The sequence below is a fragment of the Triturus cristatus genome, chromosome 7, assembly GCF_964204655.1.
Source record: "Triturus cristatus chromosome 7, aTriCri1.1, whole genome shotgun sequence".
Lineage (NCBI taxonomy): Eukaryota > Metazoa > Chordata > Amphibia > Caudata > Salamandridae > Triturus > Triturus cristatus.
Genome location: NC_140590.1, coordinates 267194984 through 267222981, shown reverse-complemented (window position 1 = coordinate 267222981; position 27998 = coordinate 267194984). Strand labels below are relative to the sequence as shown.

Sequence of the window (27998 nt, the reverse complement as noted above, 5' to 3'; positions counted from 1 at the left end):
AGATTTAGCAGTACGGGCTTTGTATGGTTCAGAGAAGGCTAGCTTTAAGGAGAATAGTAAAGGTATTAGGGTTCAGTGAATGGTAGCATTAAGGGATAGTTTGGAGTTTTAAGGGTTTATTGTTTGGAAGCATTAACGGGTTGTTAGAGTAAAGTTAGATGAATAATACATGTAATAGAAATTACTTTAATATACTTATAGGGGGTTTCAGCTACCACTCTTCACATGTTGGTCTGTTATTGTGTCATTCACATTTTTCGCACACCCGCTACAACATACAGCATGGGGTAATGGGTCAACCTACTTCAGGCTAACTTCACTACAAGTGACGGCTTTATGCCTTCCACTAGAAGCACATCCACACACACAGTAGTTCCCTTCAGTGCCAGGGACTATGATGGCAATGTGTGTTTTTTAAGACTAAAAATGCCAATGTTTTTGGTATGATAGACGAGGGACCTGTAGCTTACCCAACAATAACGTTTTGCAGACACCATGACAAAATGAAACAAGCACTGACAGAGCCCACAGGCTGGAAGCCAGTGCCAGACCCGTTGGGTTTATCAATGCTTGTGGGAATTGTTAGCGGTAATAATGGGCACAACATTATTACCTCAACAATTTCAACTTTTGATGCTTGAGGTCTTAGTAGATTAAAGAGTATGCATTTTACCTCTGGTTCTGTCTCCCTGCCTTACACTTTAGTGACTGGTGGCATTGCTGCATTCCCCAAAGCCCCATGGGACGATCTGGGAAATTCAGCCGTTGGTTTCAGCCTCTGTGACATGGGGTGTGTGTTTACTGTGTCTGCCATATACTTATGTGTGGTCTGAAGGTTGCAGATCCGGTAAACATGTGTGACATGCAGGTCACATTATTTTGTCTTGGCACCCGTGCTTTGGTTCTATCCCTCACCCCACCTGTTGCTTTCCTTTCCTCCCACATCAGTGTCAGTCATGTGTACATGCTGTCTGGGTGTGGCAGTGTTTTGTGCCCGCCACAGCCTCTTCCTCATCTCCCTTCACCTTTACATCGCTTTCTGCTTCACTCTGCAGCCCGCCAAGCCATACCCTCCCCTGAGCCTACTCGTCACCCTTCCCTGATTTCCTTCTCTTCCCTCACCCTTGCCCCAGTGAGTGTACTTTTACTCCTTTCCTCGGGTCATGGCAGAGTTGCAAAGTAAAACTTAGAAAGGAGGCGGCCAGTGCTGTACAGGATTTGGCTGTCCCACTTCTCTTCGTGAGGATGTCTTGCACTGCTGCTGTCTGTTTGTACCTGGATTATGTGTAGAGACGGCCTGCTTATATGTTCCTTTGGAAGAATACAACAGCATTTTTACTTTAGAATGCAGAAACCGTTGTCTGTCGCCTCATATATCTCTTCCATAAATTATCATTGAAATATTTTTCTATTAAAATTATTAGAATATTCTACAAAATCTTAAACCGAATTTGCAATAAAATCTTAATCAGAATATCCAGAAATCAAACCTAAACCATGTACGGCCTGATGAGTTTGTTTTCACACTCTCAGTATGAGGGTTTCAGGAACCATTTACAATAGAGATGGTCGTAAAATAATTAAATAAATCGATTTTCTCAAACTGGTTTCCTTTCTTTGAGAGACTGTTACTATGGGCATCGATAATTCTGGGATCTGGGCATACTGTGGCTCCCACTTGCACCCCTATGGTACCCATAACAATGAGGATTTTGTGCTGAAATTAGATTGACCAAACCTAGGCCTTTACGTATCAACACATTTAGAGATACAGAATGACCAAACCCCTTTGCCCCATTGGGCCCTTGTTCCCAGAGGTAGGTTTCACATTTTTGGGTGGTTCTACACCTGGAACATTCATCAGATCTTAGCTAATAGAAGGCCTAGGTTCGAAAAATAAGGAATATGGTAATTCTGCTGGAGTTTTAACTACCGATAGGATGGTAACTTCGTATTGCTCTAATGAGGAAATCTTCCATATTCTAGATGGAATGTTTAATTACTACATCGGAATTTCTTTTGTAATAGGTGTAGAGTTTAGGGTCTTCTTGTAGGTGGACATTAGGTAAGTAGAGACCACCTACAGAGTTGTAACTGTGAGTGTTTACAAAGGTTTCTAATGATTTCAGACCAAATTAGTTCACGTCCATTTATTACCAGAATGGTAGAAGAATTAAAATTACGTGTGAGTGAAAAACACCCAAGTGCCCCTCTAATTGTAGAATGTGAAGCGTATGAGATTCTTCCACCAGAAATAGAGCTACACCTGTCTGGTGAGTGCTTGACTCGATGGATGTCATGCAACTTAGTTGAAATAAGCAGGCCTTGCGTACATGGCATTATGTTCTCATGCCTCTTATAGCTGTTAATAAAGATTTCTTGCATGGGTGCATGTGAGGAGGGGCGTATCTCGTATGCACAACAGCCATGGCACCAACCTATGCATGTGTACAGTGAATCCTGGTGTTTTAGGCGTTTAGGCGTGAGATGCAGGGTCATTTTCTGTATTGTTGCATGCTAGTGCCATCATACGTGTGACGGAAGTTAATGGTGTTCTTTTTTTTTTTAGTCCTTGTAATACCCCATATGGCGGTGTATTTCAGTATTTTAAGGGAATGCTGCTGGTGGCAGCATGTCTTTGTTTGTCCTCCAAGCATTGTTCAAGTTATAGGCTATTGGAGAAAAAATGTGTGTTAAGGTGGTGTGTGTGGCGACTATTTAATGTCCTTGTTAATCCTAACCTTGTTTCTGTTTTGCTAGTCTCCATCAGACTGAAGATTGGCAAAGACGTGATCTACACATTTCTGTTTAATAAAGAGACTATGCTGTGATTTGCAACAAGAGTGTGTTGTTTTAAGGAACTAGAATTACAAAATAAAGCCAACAGCTGTTTTGCATGGAAATATATCTGCTGCATGTATTTAGAGAGGAGCGGTAGGTGCAAAAAAGAAAAAGGTTAAAAATAATTTGAAAATTAACTCTTAAGTAGGGACTTCGACACCCAGTTGGTTGTTGGTGTTAATTGTTAATAATCTCTTGCTGCTAATTGCTGATATGTAGTAGTTGGACTATTATTGTCATGAAGGTTCATTGGTGAATTTTTTTGGAGGTTCCTGGTACCTACATACATTTATGGGTAAAACGTTTTTTATGTCCGAGTTATGCTGTTCCTAGTCTAGAATTATTTGCATTGACATTTTGTTTGGGCCAGGGGTGTACAAAGTGAAGTACGTTATGTAGGCTGTGGTAGGTTAAACATGCAGTAAACATAGACTAACAGACTTGTTGGAGAGGTGTACATTGTAGCTTCTAGGTGTATTCAAGCCATGTGATACTGAATATTGTGTTCATGGCTTGCTCCACCGGGGTGGTCTGCGTTTGAAGTATTGTGTGCTCAAGTCATGTCCCACCCAGTGTAGTTTTCAAAGGCATATTTGATACGGACGGTTTGACTGTTAAGTGTTACATTATTCATTTCATATGCCATTGAGGGTGGTGGTCATTGCAGGCATCTCATGTGGTGGTTTGTGTATCAAATATTGTAATGTTCAAGACATGTGTGACTAAGGGTGGTGTTATTGTCTGTTTTTGTTAGGTACTATGCCTTTGAAGCTGTGGTATATTTCCCTGGATAGTTGGGAGAACTATTTTAGGGTACTAGGTAGTTGTCGGTTACTTGGGTGGCCGTGACAGCCATTACAGGAGTTCGTTGGTTTTTACATGTTATGTGTCCCTTTGGTTTTAACCTTTTGTGCATTGTACACCTGGATGGAGTTTCCATTTTACTGGGAGGCAGGTGTATGGTTTGCCAGGGCATGTTTTTATTAGGTCTCGCTGAGTCAGCGCATGCGCTGCTCTGTGAGACATTTTGTAAGCGGGTTTTAAAAGTGCTACCAAAGGCTTGGCCACCAGTTTGCGATTACGCGCACAAGCGCGCGTGCATTGCTCCGCCTCTCCAATGCAGCACGCACCGCTTCACCCCTCCCCGACCACAGAGCGCGTCCCCGTGATCGTTTTCACGGACGCGCGGCCGCGTTTCAGATTATTGACACGGCTGAGCTTGCCCAGAAATGGCACGCATAGGCAGTTTTGCATTCCTACACTTCTTGGAGCCTGCTACCATATTTGATGACCCACATTGCAGCACCCATTCAAAACGCCCTACTACGCACTACTACAATTTTGACTGGGCGTATTTCCATCCAATGACCTTGTACCCTCCGTGAAGAAGTCTTGGTTGGACATAGCCAAGAACGCTTACTTCACTTTGTGTGTGTGTGTGTTCTGCCCTCTTACAGTCAGGCGAAAATTGCTACATCGTGCTTTGAGGGCTCTTCAGATCCGGTCTTGCCACCCGCAGTAATGACACATTGAACAGACACAACAGTCCGTTATTATGCAAGGCTACCAGGTTTCTGCTTTATGTAGCAAGGCTGTCTTACACAGCAAACACCGGCTTTCCTCAAGTAACACCAAAGAATGAATTTAAGCTGAAAGCAGTCTTAGCTCAATTCAGAGCAAACCGCAATGAGCAGATCGATGCTAAGCACTTTGTGCAAAAGCAGCAACAAACAGTATGTAGTCAGCACCAGATTATAGACATTGCACAATGACATGCCTGGGACGAGCTCTACCCCTAGCCCCCTTGCAATATGGCATCTGCACCCTATTAATCAAATTCATTCTCCATGATAGATACTTTGGGTTAATTATCACTGGTCACTTATTTTAACAGGCCTTCTAAGAGGAGAGTCTCGGTATGCTGAAACTCGCCACGCTCTGAAAGCTACAACCATGCCACTGTGTCATTAATTATGCACACATGGTTGCCCATTCTGAATCTGACATTTATTCTAATGTAAACATCTGTTTTAAACTGATCTTCTGCTGTCCATAATGCAGCCTCGCCTTAGTGAGCCAGACCCCTGCCGAGTCAACAATAACAACTGTCAATTTGCACATCGCGCAGGCCATGACCATTAGCATACACAATATGTTTCGCCTTTGGGACCTTATAAGTGTTTGGTTATCCAGCACAATATCCTTAAAACAACAACATCAACTGTTGCATGGCAAAACACTTATAAGGTCCCAAAGGCGAGACCTATTGGCTATGCCAATGCTTGTTGGGTATGTTGCATCAAGGGTATTGAAATGTGCATCACATGAGTTTGGATGATGTTCTTGAAAGTGTGTTTCATAGTTGTTCTGGAAGAAGGAACAACTGCTGTATCTGGTGATATGTTTCTTGTCCTTCATTTATGACTTTTGCTTTCATGCTCCTTACCCAGGATGTGTGATGCTGTGAGTCTTCTGTTGGAGATGTGGGCTGTTGTTCTGCAGGGGGGTGTTGTATATAAGTTAGTTAGGATGGACAGAAAGACCCATGGGCTGAGCAGGGGAGACACCAGTTGTAGTGTTGGTGCATGACTTGTACACAAGTGTAAGTGTATAGTAATTGAAATAAGCTACATTTAATAACACTGCATAGTATGCCAAACAAGGCCCTATGATAAAGCTATCCCAATAAAATTTATTCAGTATGTGTTATAAGCCGTAAACGGTCGGAAGAATGTCAGCAAACCTAAAAAGGTTGTTTGTGGGATCCAAAGCTACCAAAAAAAATGAATACTGAGAAAACAGAAGTTCGTCTTTACTACATCTATAGATGGCAGGATATCGACAGGTTTTAACAGTAAGAAAACCTTCTACAGACTGCCACATGATTTTCTGAAATTTAGATCTGCTGTCCATTGCTAAGTCTTATGGTTCCTAAACCAGGCTTACGCTAAAGCAGTAAAATTTCATTGGTCTCTGTAGCAGGCAACATACTGTGCTGCCGTTTTACACTTACATGCATGCACGCACTCTTCCTTACTGCTCTCTCTTAGCATGTAATGTCTTTGAGGATGTCCACATGGACTTATAATGCCTTTGAGGAAGTCAAATTAATTAATTAGAAACCTTACAGAGATTGTAATTAAAAAAATGTAATAGGGAATGACTTAATTTTAAGGTGTGATGGAGTCTAGCCTGAAGACCATTTATCTGCTGTATTTTTGTAAACAGGATTCTGTGGCAGGGGGCCGTGCTGAAGAGGAGCTGTTTGATCCAGGATATGAACCTGACTGGGCAGTGATCAGCACTGCAGGAACCAAAGCCCGGTCCCCAGAAGAGACTCAGGGTAATAACTGCACTTAATATTGATAACAAGACTCCTTTGTCTCTTGTGATGTTCTTACCCGCTCTTTAACTTTGTATTTTGGCATTAGAATACACTTCCTGCTTGTGTCTTAGTGCTCCTAGTGGATACTTCTAACTGCAAATTCCTCAACCTTGTAAATACCCACCAGATTTCAGACTGAATTGAGAAACTTTAAAAGTAGTCCGCCTGTACTCTGGTAGGTGCTGTTGTGTGGCAATGTGCCAACGTTGTTCTACTCCGGAAGGGATGAGCGAAGCCGCATATTAGCGCCGCCCACGCATGCTGATGTGAGTTTGTTTCTTACTATACCTCCAGATCTGGAGCTTCCGTTTGGTCTTTTTAACCAATTCTTTTCAGAAAATTATCCAGTTTGCAAGGGAAAATGTCACTCCCTAAAACAACAGGTTTTAAAACTTCTAAGTGCAATCCCGAACAGATGTGTGTGACGATCCTCACGAAGTTTGTTTGTGGTGCCTGTAGTTGAAGCATGACTCCAAGGCCTGCAAACCCAGATGAATCCGAAGGTCGTATGTGACCGTAAGGCTAAACTTTACATTGCCAAGCACTCCACATCACGGAAGTAAAGACGAATGTATTGACAAAAGTACTTCAGGTTGGTCAGTTCTCAACAGAGCCGCTGTTACCACTAACAGAATATCTTTTGGGCACTTGGTCTCAAACTTGTTCAGATCCGCCAGTAAACAGGCTGCCATTGCTCTGCCATTGCCCTGCACAGGGTGCCCATCTCACTCAACACCCAACAACAGAGACCCTTGTGATACCAGCAGAAATGATCTCAATCTTTCCCTATTTTTTCATCCTCCAGCTTGGCCCTCAGACCTGTCAATGCCAGCTGTTTTCTGGGCTGCTGTTCTCATTCTCTTTAAGATTCTGTGGCGCAAGTTTTGTGACTGCTTCGGATGACCAGTGGTCCTCCCTTACCCAGCTATTCAGGATGGTTGCGATGCAGCAAAATTTGTCATTCACTTAGGGTGAGCAATTGGGCCTAGTGTGGCCCTTCTGCACCATCCCTGGATAAGGTCTATGAACTTCTCTGGGGATGTCCATGCATCCTTAATGGACATGCCTTTGGACAGCTCTCACTTTTTCGGTGCAAAATCAGACTCTGCCTTAGAGTGGTTCAAGGAGAGCAGGGCCACAGCACATAACTGTTGGAGGAATGATACAATATTTCCTTCAAGGTTGGCATGCCATTACTTTAGACAAGTGGGTCCTCAATATTGTCCATCAGATTTACAACCTCCCATTTCTTTCCAATCCCTGCCGCACATTCCACCACCAGTAGCATGGCTGATTGAGGACTTCTTGTCCATCTTGTAGAATGAAGTGCAGTCCTTTCTGGCCAAAGGGGCGCTGAAGCGAGTTCCTGCCACATAAGTAGGAACTGAGTGTTACTCTTTCTACTTCTTTATGCCGAAGAATGACAGAGGCTTTCGTCCTGTTTTAGATCATCACACTCTCAACGCTTTACCGCAGAAGGACAAACTCAAGATGCTGCAGCTAGTTCTGGTTCTGTCTGCCTTAGATCCAGGGGACTAGATGGTGGCATTGGATCTGCAGAATGCTTATTTTCATATTCCTGCAGTACCACAGGCGCTACCAGCGGTTTACAGTGGACCAGGAGCATTTTCAGTTTCCAGTGGTCTGTTTTGGGCTGACCAGTGCTGTTCAGGTTTTCACGATAGTGATGCCTGGTCGCAGCACACCTTCAGAGGTCATCAGTACCACTCTTCCCCTACCTCGATGACTGACTGTTAAAGGCAGTGATCAGCCACCTCTAGAAGACAGCGAACCTCTTAAGACCGTTGAGGTTCACGATCAATGTGCCAAAGACACACCTGACTTCTTTGTAGACCACATTCATTGGATCTTTTCTGAATACAGTATGCTTCCATGCCTTTCCCATGAAGCAAAGAGTCCAGGACATTCAGGCTATGATCTCTATGTTTCAGCCTCTGCCCTGGATCTCAGTGCGGATGACTCTGAGCGCTTGGTTGCTGGCCTACTGCAAACTGCTGGTCGTACATAGCAGCTGGCACATGTGGGCTCTGCAGTCGGACCTAAAATCCCAGTGGGCACAACCTTAGGGAAATTTGTCAGATTGTATCCAGATTTCAGAGGAGCCTGCAAATTAAATGCAGTGAAGCTCCTTCTCCTTACTCCACACAGAGCTGATATGGGTTACGGATACATTACTCCTGGGTTGGGTAGGCCGTCTGGGAGAGATGGAGATTGGAGGCCTCTGTTCTCCGGCAGAGACTTGGCTCCACATCAGTTTATAGGAATTGAGGGTTATACACTTGGTGCTGAAGGCCTTCCTGCCCACCATTAGAGGAAAGCTGCTGCAGGTGCTGATGGTACTTCATGTGGTACTGCAACAAGCAGTGCAGGTTGGAGTCTTGGGGCCCTGTGTTAGGGGGCTCTGCTGCTTTTAATATGGCTGAACTGTCAAGGAATTTCTCTTGTGGTAAACCACCTAGCAGGATCTTTAAATGCCCAGGCAGACAAACTCAGCTGCAGATGCTTAGTGGATCATGAATGGAGGTTGCACCTGGAGATGGCGCAGGGCTTTGTCTAGCAATTGTGAGAACCTTGGCTAGATATTTTTGCTACAGCAGGGAGCACATAATGTTAGCACTTTTGAAAGTTGGAGTTTCTAAGGCAGCTCTATCTCAGGAACTGCCTCTGGCTAGAGTGGACTTCAATACCCCTGTATGCCTTTTCACCGTTATCTCTCCTGCCTTGAGTTCTGAAGAAGGCCTGGAACAAGTCATCCTAGTTGTATCCTGACTGAGCTAGGTGAGTGTTGTACCCAGAACGTCTGTGCATGGCATCTGTCCTACACTCAAGCTGCTGCTTGGGAAGGTTTTTCTGTTGCAGCAGCAAGGTGGGAGCGTACAGGTTGCGTGTCCATGCTTGGAGATTGAGCTGTGGCAGTTTCCTTCTTTAACCTTTCCCCTGAGTTTGTTGATGTCATCCTGTCAGCTAGGTGCCTACTCAAAATGTGTGTGCCCCAGGCATTGGGAAAGATTAGTGGAATAGTGCGGTACCTGCCAAATCGACTCATTACAGGCAAAGTTGTCAGAAATGTACCTGTTGGTTCTATCACTAGCTTAACAATGACTTGCTATGGGCACTGTTGAGGGCTACTTATCCTCTATTTCTGCTTTTTTTGTGGTTGCAGGATCAGCCTTCATTATTTAAATTTGCTGTTGAAAGTTTTGAAAGGTTTGCAACATTTGTTTTAGCCCAAATCCTTTTTAATGCCGACAGTGGTTACTCCTTTTAATGTCAGCAGGATATTACCCTTCCGGATGCTTTGCTCCACCTCATCCCTCCAAAGAGGAAGAGATACTTCATTGTTTGGACCCTAGGAGGGCACTAAGATTTTATATCAATTGTACCATGGAACATTGAGTGGACGATCAGCTGTTTGTAGGATTTTCCGAAGCAAAGAAAGGCAAGGCAGTGCAAAAATGGACCATCTCAGTGTGGATTGTTCTCTGCATAAATATCAGCTATGTACTTGGGAAGGAGTAGTCCCCTGAATGCTTGCAGGCTCATTCCACCAGCGCCAATGCTGTTATTGATACTTTAGCATATGGAATGCCTGTCCTGGACATCTTTGGGGCGGCTACGTGAGCATTGGTACACTCGTTCAGAAAGCACTACTGCCTCAACAGTCAGGTGCATCGAGAGGGGCATCTTGCCTGCTTGGTCCTGCAGAAGTTTTTGGTATGAGCTAGTTCATAGACCCATCACCTTGGGAGGTACTGCTATGGTATCTATTCACAAGCAGAGGATTCTGCGGTTAGAAGTATCCATCAGAAGGGCAAGTTACCTACCTTCATTAAAAACTTTTCTGGTGGATAGTCTAACCGCAGATTCCTCACTGACCTTTCCACCGCCCCATTCTGTGAACTGAACTCTCTAAACATCTAAAAAGGTCCCAAGTTTACAGATCTTCTTACTGGTCATGCCTGTCTGAAAAGGGGCTCTATGTCTAAACGTGTGAATAGCCTAGAAAGCAAGTAGTATTAGTGCACAAGGGTGGTGCTTAAATGCGGCTCCACTTATCACTTCCGACACATAACGACTTTCACATGGAGCCGCATAACACCACCTACCAGCTCTCTGGAGAACTGTTTTTAAAGTGTCCGTGTCCAGTCTGACGCCTGGTGAATATTCACAAGGTGAGGATTATGTGGTTAGATAGAGAATCCAACAGAAAGACTGTTACTAAAGAAAAGTAGCTTGTTCATCAGTGCCCAGTCCACCAGTGTTGTTAGTGTTTACTCTCTGCTTAATTCTGATGAATCTGCCCGCTTCTTGCCTGTGTATTGTGACCCCAGTGCCTACTGACTTTTATTTTATTTACATTGTTGCCCTTCTCCCGGGTTGTTTCATGTGATATCAGTGCATACTCCTCTGTTTCTTGTGGCATCAGTGATTATGTGGCAATGTACCTTTTTAGGGGCACTCTTGTGCAGGGTCACCCTCTTGTCCACGGGTCCAGAGACCAACAAAATAGAGATCAGCACTGAAGTTGGAAATAAATAACAAGTTTATTAATCACTCATGAGTGGGACCACGTCCACACAACACTCTCAAGTGCTGCCTGGAGGTAGTACATTGAATTCGCATAACACAGGTCTTATATACAGGTTTTGTGCAGTGTAAGTATGTGAACAGAAATAGGAAGAACAAGTTTTAGAAATAGTTATCAGCAAACAAGGACAGATGAAAAATCACATGGTCAGCAAAGTGGGAGGGGGAGCAGGAATGCTTAGGGCAGTAGTACATGATTGACAGTTAACATCTGAGACGAGGTGTTCTGGCAGCTACAAACCCTCAGCACGTACATTGCTTTTAGCTGAGTCAGGAAGTCAACTAAAATAGATAGCACAGGCAGAAAAAGATGAGCAGCAGAGGACGGGAGAATTATGAAGGAAACTTAAATAGACACCACAGCCAAAATGGCTGTTGCTTATGCCAAGTAAAATATTACTTGTTTTCCACAGACAGCCCTTTTGGCATAAGCTAAGACATTTTCTTATGCTTCTAAAGGGGTACGATAAATGTCATGTATATCAATTAGCATTATCTTGTTGACTTCTCGGTCTATTGCTAAACGGACATTTACCTTTTGGACATTCGTTTTAGATGGTAGACAAGTAGTACAAGTGGAAATAGAAACAAAGCATTAGCCCGCATTGGATACATAAACAACAAGAGAAGAGAATTGTAATAATTATGAACAAGGCTGATAGTATTTTTAAACCCCATACAGAAAATACACTCCAGAACCATCCAGCCCAAGTCCATGTTCCTGAATCTTGATGTATCTCAGTGGCTGTTTTTTGTGTAGTTTGGAGATGACTGCATATACAGAAGGTGAATTGTCCGGTGTGAAGATACAACAGCTGGATCCGATGATACAGCATGCTCCACCTCGATCCACCAGAATAACATTTAGAACAAGTCTTTTTTACAAAGCAATCACGCGGATCGATGTTTGTTCTTCTGTCAAGTTCCCTAAGGCTTCAGTTGTCTGATTGATCACTGCTTCCATTGTACGAGTTACGGGTGAGGCGACGGACCAGCTTACTGTGCTGTAGTGGGCCAACAAAGAAGAAGAATCCTCTGTTAAAGTCTATATTGTTCCCATGTGGTCTCTGTCTGGTCGACTACAGAGACATCGATTGCACATTTTCCCCTTCTAACAGCATGGTGATCGAACAGTTGCACATCTTGATAGTAGGTTGGGGAGCTAAAACCACAGGTAGTAGAAGGAAGGCTATGTAACAGGTACCAGACCAGCCTAGATGTAGAAAGTAGTATGCCTTAGTTCCACAAACAAAATAAGTGTGATGAGATACAAGGAAGCTGCTTCGGCCTCTCATAGACATCTGCAACACTGTAGTACAGTTACTGTGGCCCACCGACACATCGCCTGTACTTTGTACTCAAAGGGGGCCAGTGGTCATGGCAACAAGGGGTCCATTTCCTTTAGCCGACCTAGAATTTGTATACACATAGTTTGTTGCTGCATTTCCTTTACTATATTCTTCCATTTCTAAAGCAGTCCCTTTTGCTTGTGGGTCCCCGTCTTCGTTGGGGTAACAGACTTTGTTCATTAGAGGCATATCGAAGTTTGAACCAAGCTGGGCATGATCCATTGTGAGAGAATGGCAGCGGTGACAACGGGATTCCTTTTATGTTCTGATGAGGAGGAATCTTGCCACAAAACCAACAGTTAGTAGCATTACTTAGCTGGTGTGTCTGATGCAACATTTGAAGAAATGAATTGTTTTTCAGATTTTGCCGGTATCCCTGTTCATGTTGCGGCAAATCAAAACGATGGTGCTCTTTTGCAGCAAATGATGTAACAGTAATGTTAGGTAAGGAGGCTCCAGGCATTACTTTCTCCACTACCCACATTACAGTGGCGATGATGGCAGCAGTCAAAGTCAGACCAAGGATGCAGATTGTACAGCCGTTGCACGTTGTCACAGCGATCTCCTTCTTATTAGGCGAGCTCATTTTCATCAGCAAACAACAAAATAGATGATGCCCTAAGGTCCTGGGCAGGCGTTGGTTTCTTCACTAACGTTAAGATGAGTAGTCACTAAAAGGCTACCCCCCTTTGTAGTCAGTCTTTAGCCACCCAGGACAGTGGCTCAAACTGTCTCTTTCTGCGCTGAAATGTCTTTCTTCCTGGATCGTAGCAGATATCTAGATGTACCAGGGGTCGTGTGATCCGGGAAGACTTCCTCAGATCTTTCAGGTGACACAGCTCGTCTTTCTCGGTGACCAGGATGTTGCGGTGGTCTGTCAACTCAGCAGGGTTCACGAAGGAAGAGCTTCCTGCACCTGCTGATAAATAGAAGACAAGCTGTCAATTAACTGGGACAAACAGTCACTCATCAATATGTCTGGGGTACCTAATACTGGTGCAGAGCAAAGAGTTTAGCGTAACTGTTGGAAGGCATTCTGACATTCAGTAGTCCATAGGAGAGGCATCGGAGTGTCTTTAGTCAAAAGGGCCAACAAAGTTTTAATAATGTGCGAAAAACTGCCCACAAAAAGAAGTGAGGCCATTCAGTGCACGTACATCCTTCTGCGTATGGGGCACCGGAGTATCTAAAATAGTCTGAATGTGGTCTGGTGTAAGTGCACGTCCCTCCTTAGATAGGAGGTGACCTAAATAGGTAACCTGCTGTCTACAAAATTGCAATTTCTTTCGCGAGACTTTGTGATGATGGGAGGCAAGAAATGATAACAATAACAGTGTTCCTTCTTCACACTAGGTAAGGACGCCAGAGTGGCATCCTCATTGATAAGACAGGATCTCTCAACCATTGGATAATTGTTATTTAAAATAACACGCACACCTTCTGGAAAACAACGTATTGTGGCACGAAAATATTTAAGCATATCGATATCCACAATGTTGTCCGGTGTGGTAGGGGAAAGCAAAAATGGACATGCTGCAGTGAATTTATCAAGCCTGAATTCAAGTGGCTGGGAAAGTGGGCCAGGTGTAGGTGTCCTATCTAATCCTATGGATGTTATCATTGTGCCGGACAGGGAAGTCCTAGGAACCAATCTTTTAGACAGAGCACTACAGGTAGCTCTTATATCAAAAACAACAGTTGATGGACAGAATGCAGAACAATGTCATACGTTCACCCCAGTACAGAGATCTGGGCCTAAATCCATCGTTTTTTTGCTCACCATGCCATTCCAGTTTGAACCCAGCCATATGCAAATCAGTCATGACCCTGTGCCTCATGGGAACAGTCCAGCCCGAACTACCAAGCCAGGTCCTCCCTGGACTTGAACCAAGCATCCTAGGACCGGTTTCGGGGTTTCACCCCTCTTCAGCCAGGATAGCTTGATTCCAGTGGCATGGAGAGCACGGGACTCACGTCTGAGCATACCTGTCCCATTCGGGGTGACAAATGCAAAAACAACAGTTGATGGACAGATTGCAGAACAATGTCATACATTCACCCCAGTACAGAGATCTGGGCCTAAATCCATCGTTTTTTTGCTCACCATGCCATTCCAGTTTGAACCCAGCCATATGCAAATCAGTGTTGACCCTGTGCCTCATGGGAACTTTTCAACCCGAACTGCCAAGCCAGGTCCTCCCTGTACTGGAACCAAGCATTCTAGGACTGGTTTCGGGGTTTCACCCCTCTTCAGCCAGGATAGCTTGATTCCAGTGGCATGGAGAGCACGGGACTCACGTCTGAGCATACCCGTCCCACTCAGGGTGACAAAGGCAAAAACAACAGTTGATGGACAGAATGCAGAACAATGTCATACATTCACCCCAGTACAGAGATCTGGGCCTAATTCCATCGTTTTTTTGCTCACCATGCCATTCCAGTTTGAACCCAGCCATATGCAAATCAGTCTTGACCCTGTGCCTCATGGGAACAGTCCAGCCCGAACTGCCAAGCTGGGTCCTCCCTGGACTGGAACCAAGCATCCTAGCACCGGTTTCGGGGTTACACCCCTCTTCAGCCAGGATAGCTTGATTCCAGTGGCATGGAGAGCACAGGACTCACGTCTGAGCATATCCGTCCCACTCGGGGTGACAAATGCAAAAACAACAGTTGATGGACAGAATGCAGAACAATGTCATACATTCACCCCAGTACAGAGATCTGGGCCTAAATCCATAGTTTTTTTGCTCACCATGCCATTCCAGTTTGAACCCAGCCATATGCAAATCAGTCTTGTTCAACTGCTTTAAATATGGGGCGAGCTCCTGTACCACCCCTGTTTCCTGAATTCCCTGGGCATCCTCTCATACTTCCCCTTCGCCGCTGATACTGCTCACCTCACAAAAGGGGGCACTCAGAAAGCCAATGCCCAGTCTCTTTACAATAAGTACACTGATCAGGGAACAAATTTGCTCGAGGGAGAGGGGGCACTCTAGGTGTATACATTGCGCGTCCGCCTCTTCCACCTCCCCTAAATGGTGGACTATATACTTGAGCCAATATAACTTTTGTCTTTAATTCTTTAACCTTCTTATCCTCCCTGCCTTTTGCTTCCTGTTCTTGTCGCTCATAATATTGGGCCATGGTCAAAAGGGATACTGGGGAAGACGTGTTCCAAGTACTCTCCCTGACCTTTAAGCGACTAGCTATTTCCGGTAACAGATTAACGACAAATTTATCAACAAACAAATGTTTACCCGTATCATCAGCCAATGACTGACCACTAAAATGATGGAATGTCTCCTCAAATCTCGAAAAGAGATCAGAAATTGACTCATCCTTTCTCAAATTATTTTCTTGGGGGTTTGAGAGTTTTCAACTTAGTCACGATAGCTTTAGGAAGATCTAATATCTCCTTCTGAGGTTTCTGCGCAGGCTCCCTTTCCCCATCTATTTGTTCTAAATGTTCCCAGGTATCACCATATGCTAAATTGTGATCTATTTTACGTATTGTTCCCCACATATCAGGGGGCAAAATAAGTCCAAAGAACATATCAATATCTGGCAAGGTCATAGTGCAGGAGCTAATGGCTCCTTCCACCTCCTCATAGACGGTGGCAGTATTTTTCCGGGGGTCGGGCAAAGCAGCTTTAAGAGCCATCACATCAGCTCTACTCCAAGGAGTATAAACCCAATTATATATTAAATATCCCTTTGCATCATCCGAAGTTTAATCATCATTTGTTCCCGCACCCTTAGGAGGAACATAAAGGGGTGCAGCTTCATGCATAGGTTTCATAGCAGACTCAGTACTACTAGATTTATTCGCATCCACCAAAGCATCTAATTTCTTTGCCTGAGATTGAACTGCTTCTGCAACTTTATTTTTCCTGGCTAATTCTTGCTCCTTTCGCAAATGCAATGTGTCATCTCGTAATTTGACCACCCTTCTAATCTTATCAGGTAGGTTCAAAAAAAGGAAAGTCCCATCACCTAACTGTTTATAATCAGTACTTATGTCATCTGGTTCTGTTGCATTAGAAATATGCCGCCAACCATATATTATCTCCCAAGTGAATTTTTTGACAAAAATAAAACTGTTTGGCGTCTTCCCAAGTCTGAACTGTAACTGTGAGGGCCGTTGCTGTAGTAGTCTGACGTGCTTCCTCTCTAGCAATATCCAGTAAGTTATCTTTCTCTTCCCTAGATAAAGTAGAGCGAGTCTGCTGGCCAATTTGATTATCTTTATCTTCTGAAGACACATGCTCCTTATCAAAAACCTCATCCTCAGGGGCACTTGGAGTGGGGAATTTATACGGGGGCGGGTGTCGATCTAATAGGATGCAGTCATCCTGAGGTTTCTTAAGTATGGGATAAATAGGGCGCCTAATAGGGTACTGGCCATTTACCTCTAATCGACGTTCCCTATCTTCTTTTTCCCTTCTTTTCTTTCTTTATTTTTTTAATTCTAGCGCTTTTTTTTTATATATATCGTTTTTCATTGTTCTTTTTCTGCTATAACTTCTGTTCTCTTCACTCTCTCTCGTACTTCTTTCTCCCACATAGGCACACAATCAAACATATCCTGTCTATTTATTCTTTCAAATAAACACTACTCTACATATTGACCCTTTTTAAAATCAAATTACCCATTCGCATTGTAGATCAGCATCTTTCTTTGTGTATTTGTTCCACAGTGTACTGTACATTATGGAAGAAATACCATATTTGACATATATGTCTTTATTAGGTTTCCCCTCTGGGGGATCCGGCTGACTTTTTTTTTTTCAAGCCTAATTTGGTACCACCAGAGCAGCAACACCACCTACGGAGTGTGCTGAGAACAGGCATGTTTAACCAAAAATATGTAAACTATTATCACTTCAAATACTTTAAAAAGAGAAAAATCTCCACATTACCTGCCTTCAATTTTTGCAAAAAGTGAATGACAAATCCAAACCAGAAGACCTAGACCAAACAAATCAAAGAGTGCCGCTTCAGCGACTTTACCAAACAGACGTCTCCAACTTCCTCCTACCGATCCCTGGTTGACCTAATGGTCACTGTAAAATTACACCAAAGAAAGCCCCGGTCGAGACCGGCACGACTAGGAGGGTCAAATCGGGATAACCGGAAAAGTCACGTCGGCCTGCAAAGACAAAGGTCTCCTCGTGCAGTGTGCAGAAATTTCGATCTTCCGTCAAGACCACTCCTTTGGGCGGCCGCGTCTCTGATGGGGCCCCACGACGGGCGCCAACTGTGGAAATGTAACTTTTTAGGCGTACACTGGTGCAGGGTCACCCTCTTGTCCACGGGTCCAGAGACGAACAATAAAGAGATCGGCACTGAAGTTGGAAATAAATAACAAGTTTATTAATCACTCATGAGTGGGACCACATCCACACAACACTCTCAAGTGCTGCCTGGACGTTGTACATTGAATTCACAGAACATAGGTCTTATATACAGGTTTTGTGCAGTGTAAGCATGTGAACAGAAATAGGAAGAATACGTTTTAGAAATAGTTATCAGCAAACAAGGACAGATGAAAAACAACATGGTCAGCAAAGTGGGAGGGGGAGCAGGAATGCTTATGACAGTAGTAAATGATTGACAGTTAACATCTGAGACGAGGTGTTCTGGCAGCTACAAACTCTCAGCACGTACATTGCTTTTAGCTGAGTCAGGAAGTCAACTAAAATAGATAGCACAGGCAGAAAAAGACGAGCAGCAGAGGACGGGAGAATTACAAAGGAAACTTGAATGGACACCACAGCCAAAATGGCTGTCGCTTATGCCAAGTAGAATATTACACGTTTTCCACAATTACTCCCCGCTGATATCCTATAATATCATTGCGCCCCCTGCTTATCTCTTGTGACATCTGTGCCTGCTCCCTGGTTGTTTATCGAAACAACCATGCATAATCACTTGTTAGCTGACAAGCGAGCTAACTTTAGAACCCAGATAATATGTTTAGTTTATATACTTTACAGCAGTTCATGCAGGATTGTGGCTGTTTCAAGGTGCCTGCTGCCTTACAACAGACATGTAGGAGCCTTAGCATTAACAATACAGATTAATAAATAACAACAATTTCAGCATGGAAAGAGGCATGAAATACACTAACATCCAGAGAAGTATTCTGCCTTTCCTAAATAAGGCATGTGAAGGTTTGTTAATCTAGGCAGCACATTGTTTCATTTTTCAACATGTTAGTCCTGAGCCTCTGTCCAACATGTCTCATTGAGCAAAATTTGGCCCAACTTAGTGATGTTTTATGTTTGGATACGATTCCCCTCAGGAAGTTGTTTTCACCACACTTGTAGTTTTGTAGCCAATATAGACCTTAGTTATATAGTCTTGTTAAAGAGGTTTCAGATATAGTTTGGGCAAAGAAAAGTCCATAGTTACATAGGGTTCCTCCAGGATTTCCATGTTCAAGAGCAACATCACTTTTGGTTTAGCTGAAGCAGGTAGGATTGCCCTGATGTTCCGACACAGAGATTTCCAGCTTTGGCCACAGCAATAATTTGTGACATTTCCTTGTCAAATGTAACAACCAAATTCTGAACCACATGGCTGGATCATTAACCAAGATGGGCGATGTGGAGAAAGAGTTGATGGGCAGTCATGTCCTTGCATAGGGAAAGTACACTGACTAAATAAGTATAACTTTCTTTCCACAATAGGTATCTATTTGATGACCAAGACAAGAATAAGTGGGGGACCCTGTTAACGTCCCACATAACAGAGTATCTAGGTTCCGAAGGGAGGGAAAGGCGAATGCATCTCAAGAGCTTGCGCACCAACGGTTGCTCACCTACTGGGTGATCGCCCACCTGTGAATGGCCGGCCGAGATAGCAGATTTGAAAATATTGATCATTTTATAGGCCAGGCCCTCCAAAGCCAAGGAGACGAGGAAGTTCAGGATGTAGACAATCTCCCCCCGCACTCCCCATGGGATCCAGTTGTCTTGTATGACACCAGTCCATCCATCTAGTCCACACCGATAATGCTTGACCGTGCTGTCCGCCCATGCTTTGGAGAGGAGGTATGTAGCCTGTTTCGAAAGGCTTTGGTCTTTCCAGTGTTTCCTGTAATCCTCCATGCCATAAGAGACAGAGATCTCTCCAGCACCAGAGGATGGGGATTCTCCTCTTGATCTCAGAGGAGATCTGGAAACGGGGGTATAGGGATTGGAGAACCCCAACAAAGTTCCAGAACAACTGGATACCAAACTTATGATCTCCATGTCTGGGTCACTAGGACGAATGTCTGCCGATTGACGCCTGACCTGGGCTAACAGGCACATGATTATCACAAACGGAGGGAAGGCATAACCCTGTTCCGGTTGCCAATTTTGGAGAAATGCGTCGGTGGCCGCTACCTCCGGATCTGGGCACGAACTGAAGTATCTCGGTAGCTGGCATTCCAGGTGGCATGCAAAGAGATCCACTGAGAACATGCCCCACTGTTCGCATAGGGCTTGGCAAACCGGCAGAATTTAGAGGATTGCCTCTTGGAGGTAACATGAGTGCCAATCGGCTACCTGCTTAGATGACCCGGGAGATGTTCTGCTGTAACGGAGACCTGATTTTGCTGGCAGTAGTCTCAAAAGTTGCAGGTAAAATCTGCAAGGTTCCTGGAGCGAGTCCCTCCAAGGTGATTTATGTATTGGACTGCCGCCCGTGTTGTCCATCTTCATGAGGACTTAGTCCAGCAGCGGGCCACAAAAATACCCACTAGGAGTTCGATGCAATTGATATGCATGGATTTTTCTTATGCGGACCAGCTACCACTGATGGAAAAATCCCCTGTGCTACTGGCGTTGGAGTCTATGACAAGGTCTAGAAGGGAGCCGAAGATAGCTCAACCATTTCAGATCTCCATGCGAGCCAGCCATCATTCGTTCTCCTCTCGTGCGTCCTCCGATAAGGGGACCACTTGAGAGCATCATCAGTCCCTTCCTGTGATGAGAGGCCTTTAATCTTTTGAGGGCCCAATAATGAAGGGGCCAGGAAGATGGCCTGGATCGATGACCACACGAGTCCCACTACTCTTGCTATCTGGCATAGGGAGGTGGACGGTCAGATTGCCAGGCGACGCAGTTCGTGTCTGATCTTGGTCATCATCCATGAAGGAAGGCTTAGGGTGGCCCAAACCAAGTCCCCAATGACACCCAAGAACACCAGTGACTGAGGGGGAGGTGACGTTTGCTGGTTTATTATGAATCCTAGGGACTCCAGGAGTGAGACCGCCATTTGTAATTGTTGTGAGAGACTTTAAGAGCACTGATTCATTAGGAGAAAGTCATCCAAGTAGATAATAAGGTGGATGCCCTGAGCAACTCTACTACCGGACGCACCATCTTGATGAAGCACCAAGGAGCGGAGGACAGACCAAAAGGGATGGTGGGGAATTCCAAGGTCTCCCCACCGCTGAACCTGGAGGAAGCAGCAGTGAAGAGGGAAAACCAGGACCGTGAGATAGGCGTCCTTGAAATCCAGATGCGTCATCCAATCTCTGGGAAGGAGAAGATCCTGGAGCAGATGGCTGCCCTCCATCTTGAAATGCCAGTAAACCAGCCCTTCGTTGTATTCTTTCAAGTTTATTACTGGCCTTTGGCCACTGTCCCTCTTTTCTACGACAGAGATTGCTTAAACATCTCCTGGAGGTAGGGGACATCCTCACGATAGCACCTTTGTGTAGCAAATCCGATATGTAAGAGGAGCCATAAAACTCTATGTGAAACCCTCCCACAGTTTGAAGGACCCAGACATCAGATGTGAGGGCCTGCCAGTTGTGAAAGAAATTCCCAAGTCTGCCACACAGGCGCTGTTAAGGGAAGGACTGAACGCTCACCTAAATTGGTTCCCTGGGTACTGCCGCCTCATTGTCCTCCTCTCGCACCGCAATGACGGGGGTATCCACGGGTGGGGTAAAAGTTTCCAAAATTGGTACTGCCCCCTCCTGTTGTCTTGTCCACTGGTGGTGGCTGGGTGCTGAGTGCGGCTGGCTGAACTTCCCCTACCTCGGCCAGCCCTGGTAAAAACCTGAGGTGCAAAGATGCGCTTAATGGATGGCTGTGCCTTATCCAGGGAGTTAAAGGTCTGGACAACTTTACCCAGTTCCTATATGAATGGGTTCTTGAACAACTCCCCTTGGGCAACAGGGCCTGCCTTGGAGGTGACTAGGTCCCCCAATTTAGGGTCGATTTTGACGAGGAGCGAACACTGCCTCTCCATCAAAATGCCGCAATTCTTGTTCCCCAGGAGGATAATGGCCAGTCGGAACCAACCTGATAGGACCTCTGGGGAGATAAGGCTCCCTAATGCTTAGGTATCCTCCGCCATATTCAAGATACAGGTTAGAGGGCCTGCCAGGTCTAAGAGCTTGTTCTGGCAAGCCCTCCAGGACAGGTCAGTCTCTTTCTTGGGGTCTTGCATGTATTTTCCCAGGAAGGTGGCAATGCGTTCATCTATGTCCGGCATAAGGCCCACTTTGTCACTGAGAGATGGGCGTGAGCACTCCACCTGCAGGCGGTTACGGACTTCCGTGTTTAGCGGCTTATGAAGCACACCCTACAACGTAGGCCGCAACCTTGTCTGTAGGTACCCATTTCGAGGAATGGGGATGCAGGAGGCCCTCTGGATCCTGCAATTCTGATGTGTTCTGGGTGGCATTTCCAGCTGGCCCTGCCTGCGTGTGGCGGGGCGAAAGGCACCAGGGGCGGTAGTCTGACTCCTGCTCTCACTCTGAACCAGAGAGTTAATCTGGGGCCTAGGAGGCGAGCGTTGGCAGGGGAGGCAGGGCCCACCCGAGGGTTGCAGCCCTTAGGGACCGGGCTCTGGAGTATCCAGGGGCGAAGGCTTCTTGCAGGTGATAAAGGCCAACTTCAGTCTGTCAGATGCGTCCAAATCAATGACAGATACAGGGTCCTTGTTGTTAGGTCGAGCCTAGCGCAGCGCGCATGCGCTGCTCTATGGGAGGCTTCTTTTGAGCACTCCAAACTTCTCCATGTGGGTCTGACTCCTCCCAAACATTGGATTGGCCTTTGCGTGTGTCTTTCAATAATGAAAGCATGCAAATGGCCAAAGCAGGGTGCATGTCCCACCTCCTTTCCAATGTGTCACTCCCACAGCGTTTTGCTCTCGGAGCGAGCAGCAGCAAGCAGGGTGGCAGCTGCATTCCTGTGCCCGCCCCCAACATTTCTCTTGAGCTACTGTTTATAATTAGCAGCCTGCGCTCCATGTTTGCACCCTCTCCCACTCTTCTTTGTTTTTTCTTTCTAGCGCGGTCCGGTTTCACTTTAGGGACCTTGCGCAGGGTGGCAGCTGCATTCCTTTCACAATTCCCCCGCCCCCAATCTCTGAATGTGCTCCTTCACAGAATCCTCCATGCCTGCCATGCTTTATGTTTTTGGTTTGTTCCTTCTCCTCGTTGTGTGCACGCTCTACGGAGCTCCGGGGGGGGGAGGCAGCTGCATTCCTTCCACAGCGCCCCGCCCCCAATCTCTGAATGTGCTTCTTCACAGAATCTGCCATGCTTTATGTTTTTGGTTTGTTCCTTCTCGTTGTTTGCATGCTCTTTGGAGCTCCGAGGGGAGGTGCGGGGGGGGGCAGCTGCATTCCTTCCACAGCACCCTGCCTCCAATCTCTGAATGTGCTCCTTCACAAAATCCGCCATGCCTGCCCATCTCCACGGCCTGACCCGGGGCCCCAGCACTGACTAGCCCTCAGACAGCGAGCAGAGGGCCGGCAGATATCTCGGCCCGACCCTGGCACCAGCCCCAACGAGCCCTCCTTAACATCAGCTGGCCCTCCTCGGCGCGAGGCACGACCCCGGGGCCTTCAACAGCACGGGACCTGGAGGGCCCCAGGTGCAGCTCTGTGGACCACATCCGGGAAGGAGGTGAGTGCCGGGGTGAGTACCACCGCCAGGTGCTCCAAGTCTAGAGTACGCACTGGCCCCTCTCTCATCTCCCTCGGGGTCAAACCCACCTTCATCCTCTGTATGTCGGTTGACAGAGCCCTTCCCCTCCCTCTCTCACACCCCAGTTTAGAGGCCCCACTTGGGTCCCCACATTCAAAGGTGCTCTTCACAGGCCTACCTACTTTCTCTTTATGGTGGCCCCACCTGCATTACGTCAGTGTGAGGAGTCATTCGCCTGCCTGCCTCCATCTCTTACCTCAGTGGGGGGGGCATCACCAGGCTTCCTTTCCAGCCTTAGTGTTAGGGGACCCTCCTATGAAGTTACCAGACCACTTCATGTCATATGGGCCAACATATTCTAGGCCAACTTTTCAACATGGTTGTGAGCTAGAATCACAGTACAGTTGGTTCAATTGAGAGGAAACAAGGACTACAACTCCCAGAATGCACTTTGTTCCAAATAAAAGCCCATGTCCCTGGTGGCATGACATCATCTGGCAACATTAACCCCCCCCCCCCCTGCACATGAACGAGCCTGGGGTGGTCGTGAGAAGATATACTCACGTCCCCCCCTTGGGCCGAAGACTCCACCCCCCCTTCTCTGTGCCTCATAAGGACAGGTGCCTCACCTGCCACCCTCGATAACCTCAATGAGCGGAGCACCTCCATTGGTTCTCTCTCTGCACAGCAGTGTGAGGGTCCCTCACACACCTTTCCATACCTTAGTGTGAGAGATCCTTCACTATAGTTATTAAAGCTGCCACGTCATGTGTGACACCTGCTTGCAGTCATGGGCTCACACATGGCAGCTCTGCTTCACGTGTCCCCTACTCTGTAACTTAGTGTTAGGGTAACCTGACCTGCTTCACTTCCTCTGTTCTTTTCTCTTTTTACCGTGTATCCCCCCTCACCCGCCTTTCTTTGACATGATCGCCTACCTTCCCCATGTACATGCCATCCGGAATTATGCGGAAGTGGGGGGGCAAATAATTCAGCACTATTAAATAAAGTATACGGCAAGGAAAGAAAAATATTTAGCAATGCCTTATTCCATTTAAATCGGCGAGCAGAACAAAGATTACAGTACGTTTCTTAATTAGCATGGAAGTGTCTCGCTAGGAGACACTTTAGGATTCCAGACATGTGACCTTAAAAAGAGAAACCTTTTATTTGTTAGCCTTCCGTTGAAATATCTGAAACTCTGAGAAAGGTGTCTTTGATTTGAACATGAATTTGCATTAATGCTGAATTAAAACAAAAAATCAATTTCCCGCTATGGTCCATCGACTGGGATGTTTACATTACCTGTGCAACTTGTCACTTTTTTAAAATTTTGAAACCTTATTAAATCTGTTGCCGAAGGAGACCGGTTAGTTTCCATGAAGTGCTCAGCGCCCTGCTTTTTTAGTGTGACACATTTTTTCTATTATAACGTGCACTTTATTCGGTATATGATGGATTATGTGGCAAGTGCAGCAAATTCATATTCGTGTGGAAAATGCAGCTGACACACCATTGTATTTCCCCTGTGGGCCTTATGTTGCTGACCTTCCCTACGGTTTTCATATTCTCTTGTGTAAAGTGAGTGTAACACTTCCGTCTCTGTTGCCTCTTTAAATCTTGGTATTTGTGGTCCAGCGATAAATATCTGGGAAGAATGAAACATACGGTCCTGAATGCAATGATAAAAACACACATGCAATCAGGGACAATGTGTCAACTATGTCCTAAACGTCTGTCTTACTGCTCCAAACAACCCTACATCTGCACTGATATCTGCCCCACTTCCTGTCCCTTAGCTCTTTCATTCCTGTCTTGTCCACCAGTAACACCTCCTGCTGTCTCTCACCCTCATAGTTTAGTAATTTCCTGTCCCTACCCAACTTCCTTGCCCCTCCCAACTTTCCCTCTCCCATGCAGGTTGTAACTGCACGTGGCGCTGTGCCAGCTTGCCTCCGCTTTATTTTCAACACAACTTTCCATGCTGGAATTGTCTGAGCCCACCCAGGATGCTGTGCTGCATGACTAACCACTTATAAGGTCCCAAAGGCGAGACCTTTTGGCTATGCCAATGCTTGTGTTTAGAGAGTGGTGGGGGTTGGATGGGGCGTCCTGGAGGTAAAAGATGCTTAAGCCCTAGATTGACTTCCTTCCCAGGGAGGGGCTTGTAGCAGCGCTCTGTGGAATAATGCAAGAGTGTCTTCTCTAGGGGGGCTACTGCCAGTGCATCTGCCTTCGTTATGGAGGCGTCCATAACCTCCAAAAGTGGTAGCCAGTGGGGAGATAGGTAGTGGCATCCTCCTCCAGGTAAGTCTCCTCTATGTCAATCATATTAGCCAAAGTAATGCCAGGCACCAAATGGGGAATTCTCAACTAGCTTGGTCCCAGGGGAGCACAAGGCTAATGGCAGGAGCAAATACACTGGATACCCAGCTGATTCAAGTTGGTTATAGATTGGGGGTCTGCTAGGCCCTGCAGGACATTACCAGCCCACTTACACTACTTTTGGCAGAAGGACTTGCCTGGGCAGGTGTCTGTGTTTGTTAGAGGCAAACTGCACTAAGCGCCGAAATATACAGACCCCCTGGGTGGCGTAGAGGCTCCAGGTGTGAGGGGCACTAGCTGCCAGATTACAGAAACTTCAATGAATGCGCCGGCTCAGGTCAGCGAAACGTGCAGAGTGCGACTAGAATGCGCCTTCCCTGGTAGCTGAAGGCCAACACCACAGTGGCCCCAGGCGGTGCGTCAAGTGAAATTGACAGCGGCCGCAGAGGAGCGACAGGCATTTTTGTGGCCATGCACTGAATTTGAACAAACACACAATGTCTGAACACTGCTCGGAAAGTTTAACATACACACAAATCTTCACAAATGACAGACCTAAAGAGGGCAAGTGGCCGGAAGCACTTAACTCAGCTGCTGAGCAGCGAAGAAAGAGGAGGCAGCAATAGTGTCGTGGAACTATGGAGGGGTCCTGGCATCATCTGATTGGATGTTAACATGTGTTTGACTCTGACTTTTTCCCTTGGGTTTATGGGAAATGGAGTCTGTTAAGGTTATAAGTAATGGCTGCCGTAAATAAAACGAATAAAGATAAAGCGTAACCCTCACATCTGGTCCTGCCATAGAATCTTGTTGCTCTATAGGTTTATGGACTCAAGCTTGTGGTTGGGAAGGTTTAGAGAGTCGACTTATAACATTGTTTGCTCTGGAAACCTCTTACTTTATTATACCACTGCCAGAGCGAAGTATTATATGGTGTTACAGAAGATGCTGTGGCAGATAGACTTCTATGTAGTGCTTCCAGTTAGATCAAACAGTGACACTTGTACATCAGAAATGTAATGCTCTTTTTTTAAGTACAAAAAAGATTTTATTGAGAAAAGATAAAGTGAAAGCATACAATAATATAATAAGTACAATATAATCATATAAAAGAACAACTAAAACATTAGATGAAACCTTGTTTAAGTAAAAATATCAAATACACATGACTGGAATGGAATGCCCAAATAAACAGATAAAAGTAATCACATCATCAATAAAATATTGTAGCCTTGTTGAAAAATACACAAAAATGAGATACAAAAAGTGTATAATAATGTTATAATACATTGAAGAATGTCACGGAGGTTGAGCAACTTCTTGTTGAATGGGAGACCTAGATAAAGATTGTCTAGCACTTGCTTTAATGAATCTTGTGACTGGTGCTCACAAATTTAAGCGTTTTGTAGCTTGGTGAATAGGGTAGACAAAGGCCGTATCCAATCTATGATTATAACGCATGACGTACCACCAAGCTTGAAAGGACAACTTGGATAGATCTTTCCAACTTTTGGTAATTTGCTGGAAGGCAACAGAAATCAACAAATCTACAATCTTTACATTAATAATATGACTATCCCAAACAGGAGAGATGCTTCCTAAAAATATGTGAACAATAGAAAAGGGTATTCTAGTACCAAAAATCAAATTAATTTGAGACCAGACGCTTCTCCAAAAACTGTGGACATGTGAGCATGTAAAAAGAGCAAGTGCTTCAAGTCAGTAGACGGCGATGAACACGTCCAACAGGTATCAGGGACATTAGAGTGTCTCTTATGTAAAATGACTGGGTGCAATAAGAGTCTATTATAAACAGAAAATAATGTCTGCGTGGTATTTGCTGCTCTGGATGATTTCCTAATTTTAGACCATATTTTGTTCCAAAAGGAAATTGACCATACCATTCCAAAATCACCTTCCCAGGAAAGTTCTACTTTGGTCTTTTCTCTATCAACGTGTAGAGTACGAAGGTAGGTATAGATAGTAGATGCCTTAGGACACAAATGGAAGAAAGTATGTAACCTATTTACTGAGTGGGATGTGTGGTGGTTGAGAGACAAAACTGGAGTATAAGCAACTAAGACTCGTTTTAGGAGTGTGTATTTAGGTTGATAAGAAGATGGAAGGTCAAAAAGACGGCTAGCCTGCGAGAAAGACATAATTTCATTTTGACCAAAAAGTTGATGTACCCAAATTAAACCTTTCTGTCTCCACATCTTCCAATGAAAAGGCTTGCCCCGGATCAGCAAAAAGTCATTGTGCCAGAGTGTGGAGTTAAGAAAGGACTGTAAATCTGTGGGAGGTGATTTTGAATTAGATTCTAAGAGCTTACAAGAATGTTTAAGAATAGGAGTGGGGGAAGATAGTGGCTTGCTGGTAAAGGAGAGATATTCCTTAAAAGAGAAAGGGAAAAGATATAAACTTTCAAGTTCCACCCATAAGGGACAGTCTAATTGCGTGTCCGAAAGCCATCTCGAGGATTGACGAATTAGGAAGGATTTATGATAATTGCGGGAGTCAGGAAAATGAGTCCCATCTGTCTTTGGTTTTGTGA

General features: G+C 45.2%; 1 protein-coding gene across 2 annotated transcripts in view; it reads left to right on the top strand.

The window, feature by feature from the left end:
- Window positions 1–27998, top strand: part of TBC1D17 (TBC1 domain family member 17) — a 556250-nt gene that overhangs the window by 125156 nt on the left and 403096 nt on the right. For both annotated transcript variants that reach the window (XM_085616191.1, XM_085616192.1), the window contains exon 4: window positions 6070–6184. In XM_085616191.1, the coding sequence (XP_085472317.1) occupies window positions 6070–6184 (115 nt within the window). The remainder of the gene's footprint in view (window positions 1–6069; window positions 6185–27998) is intronic.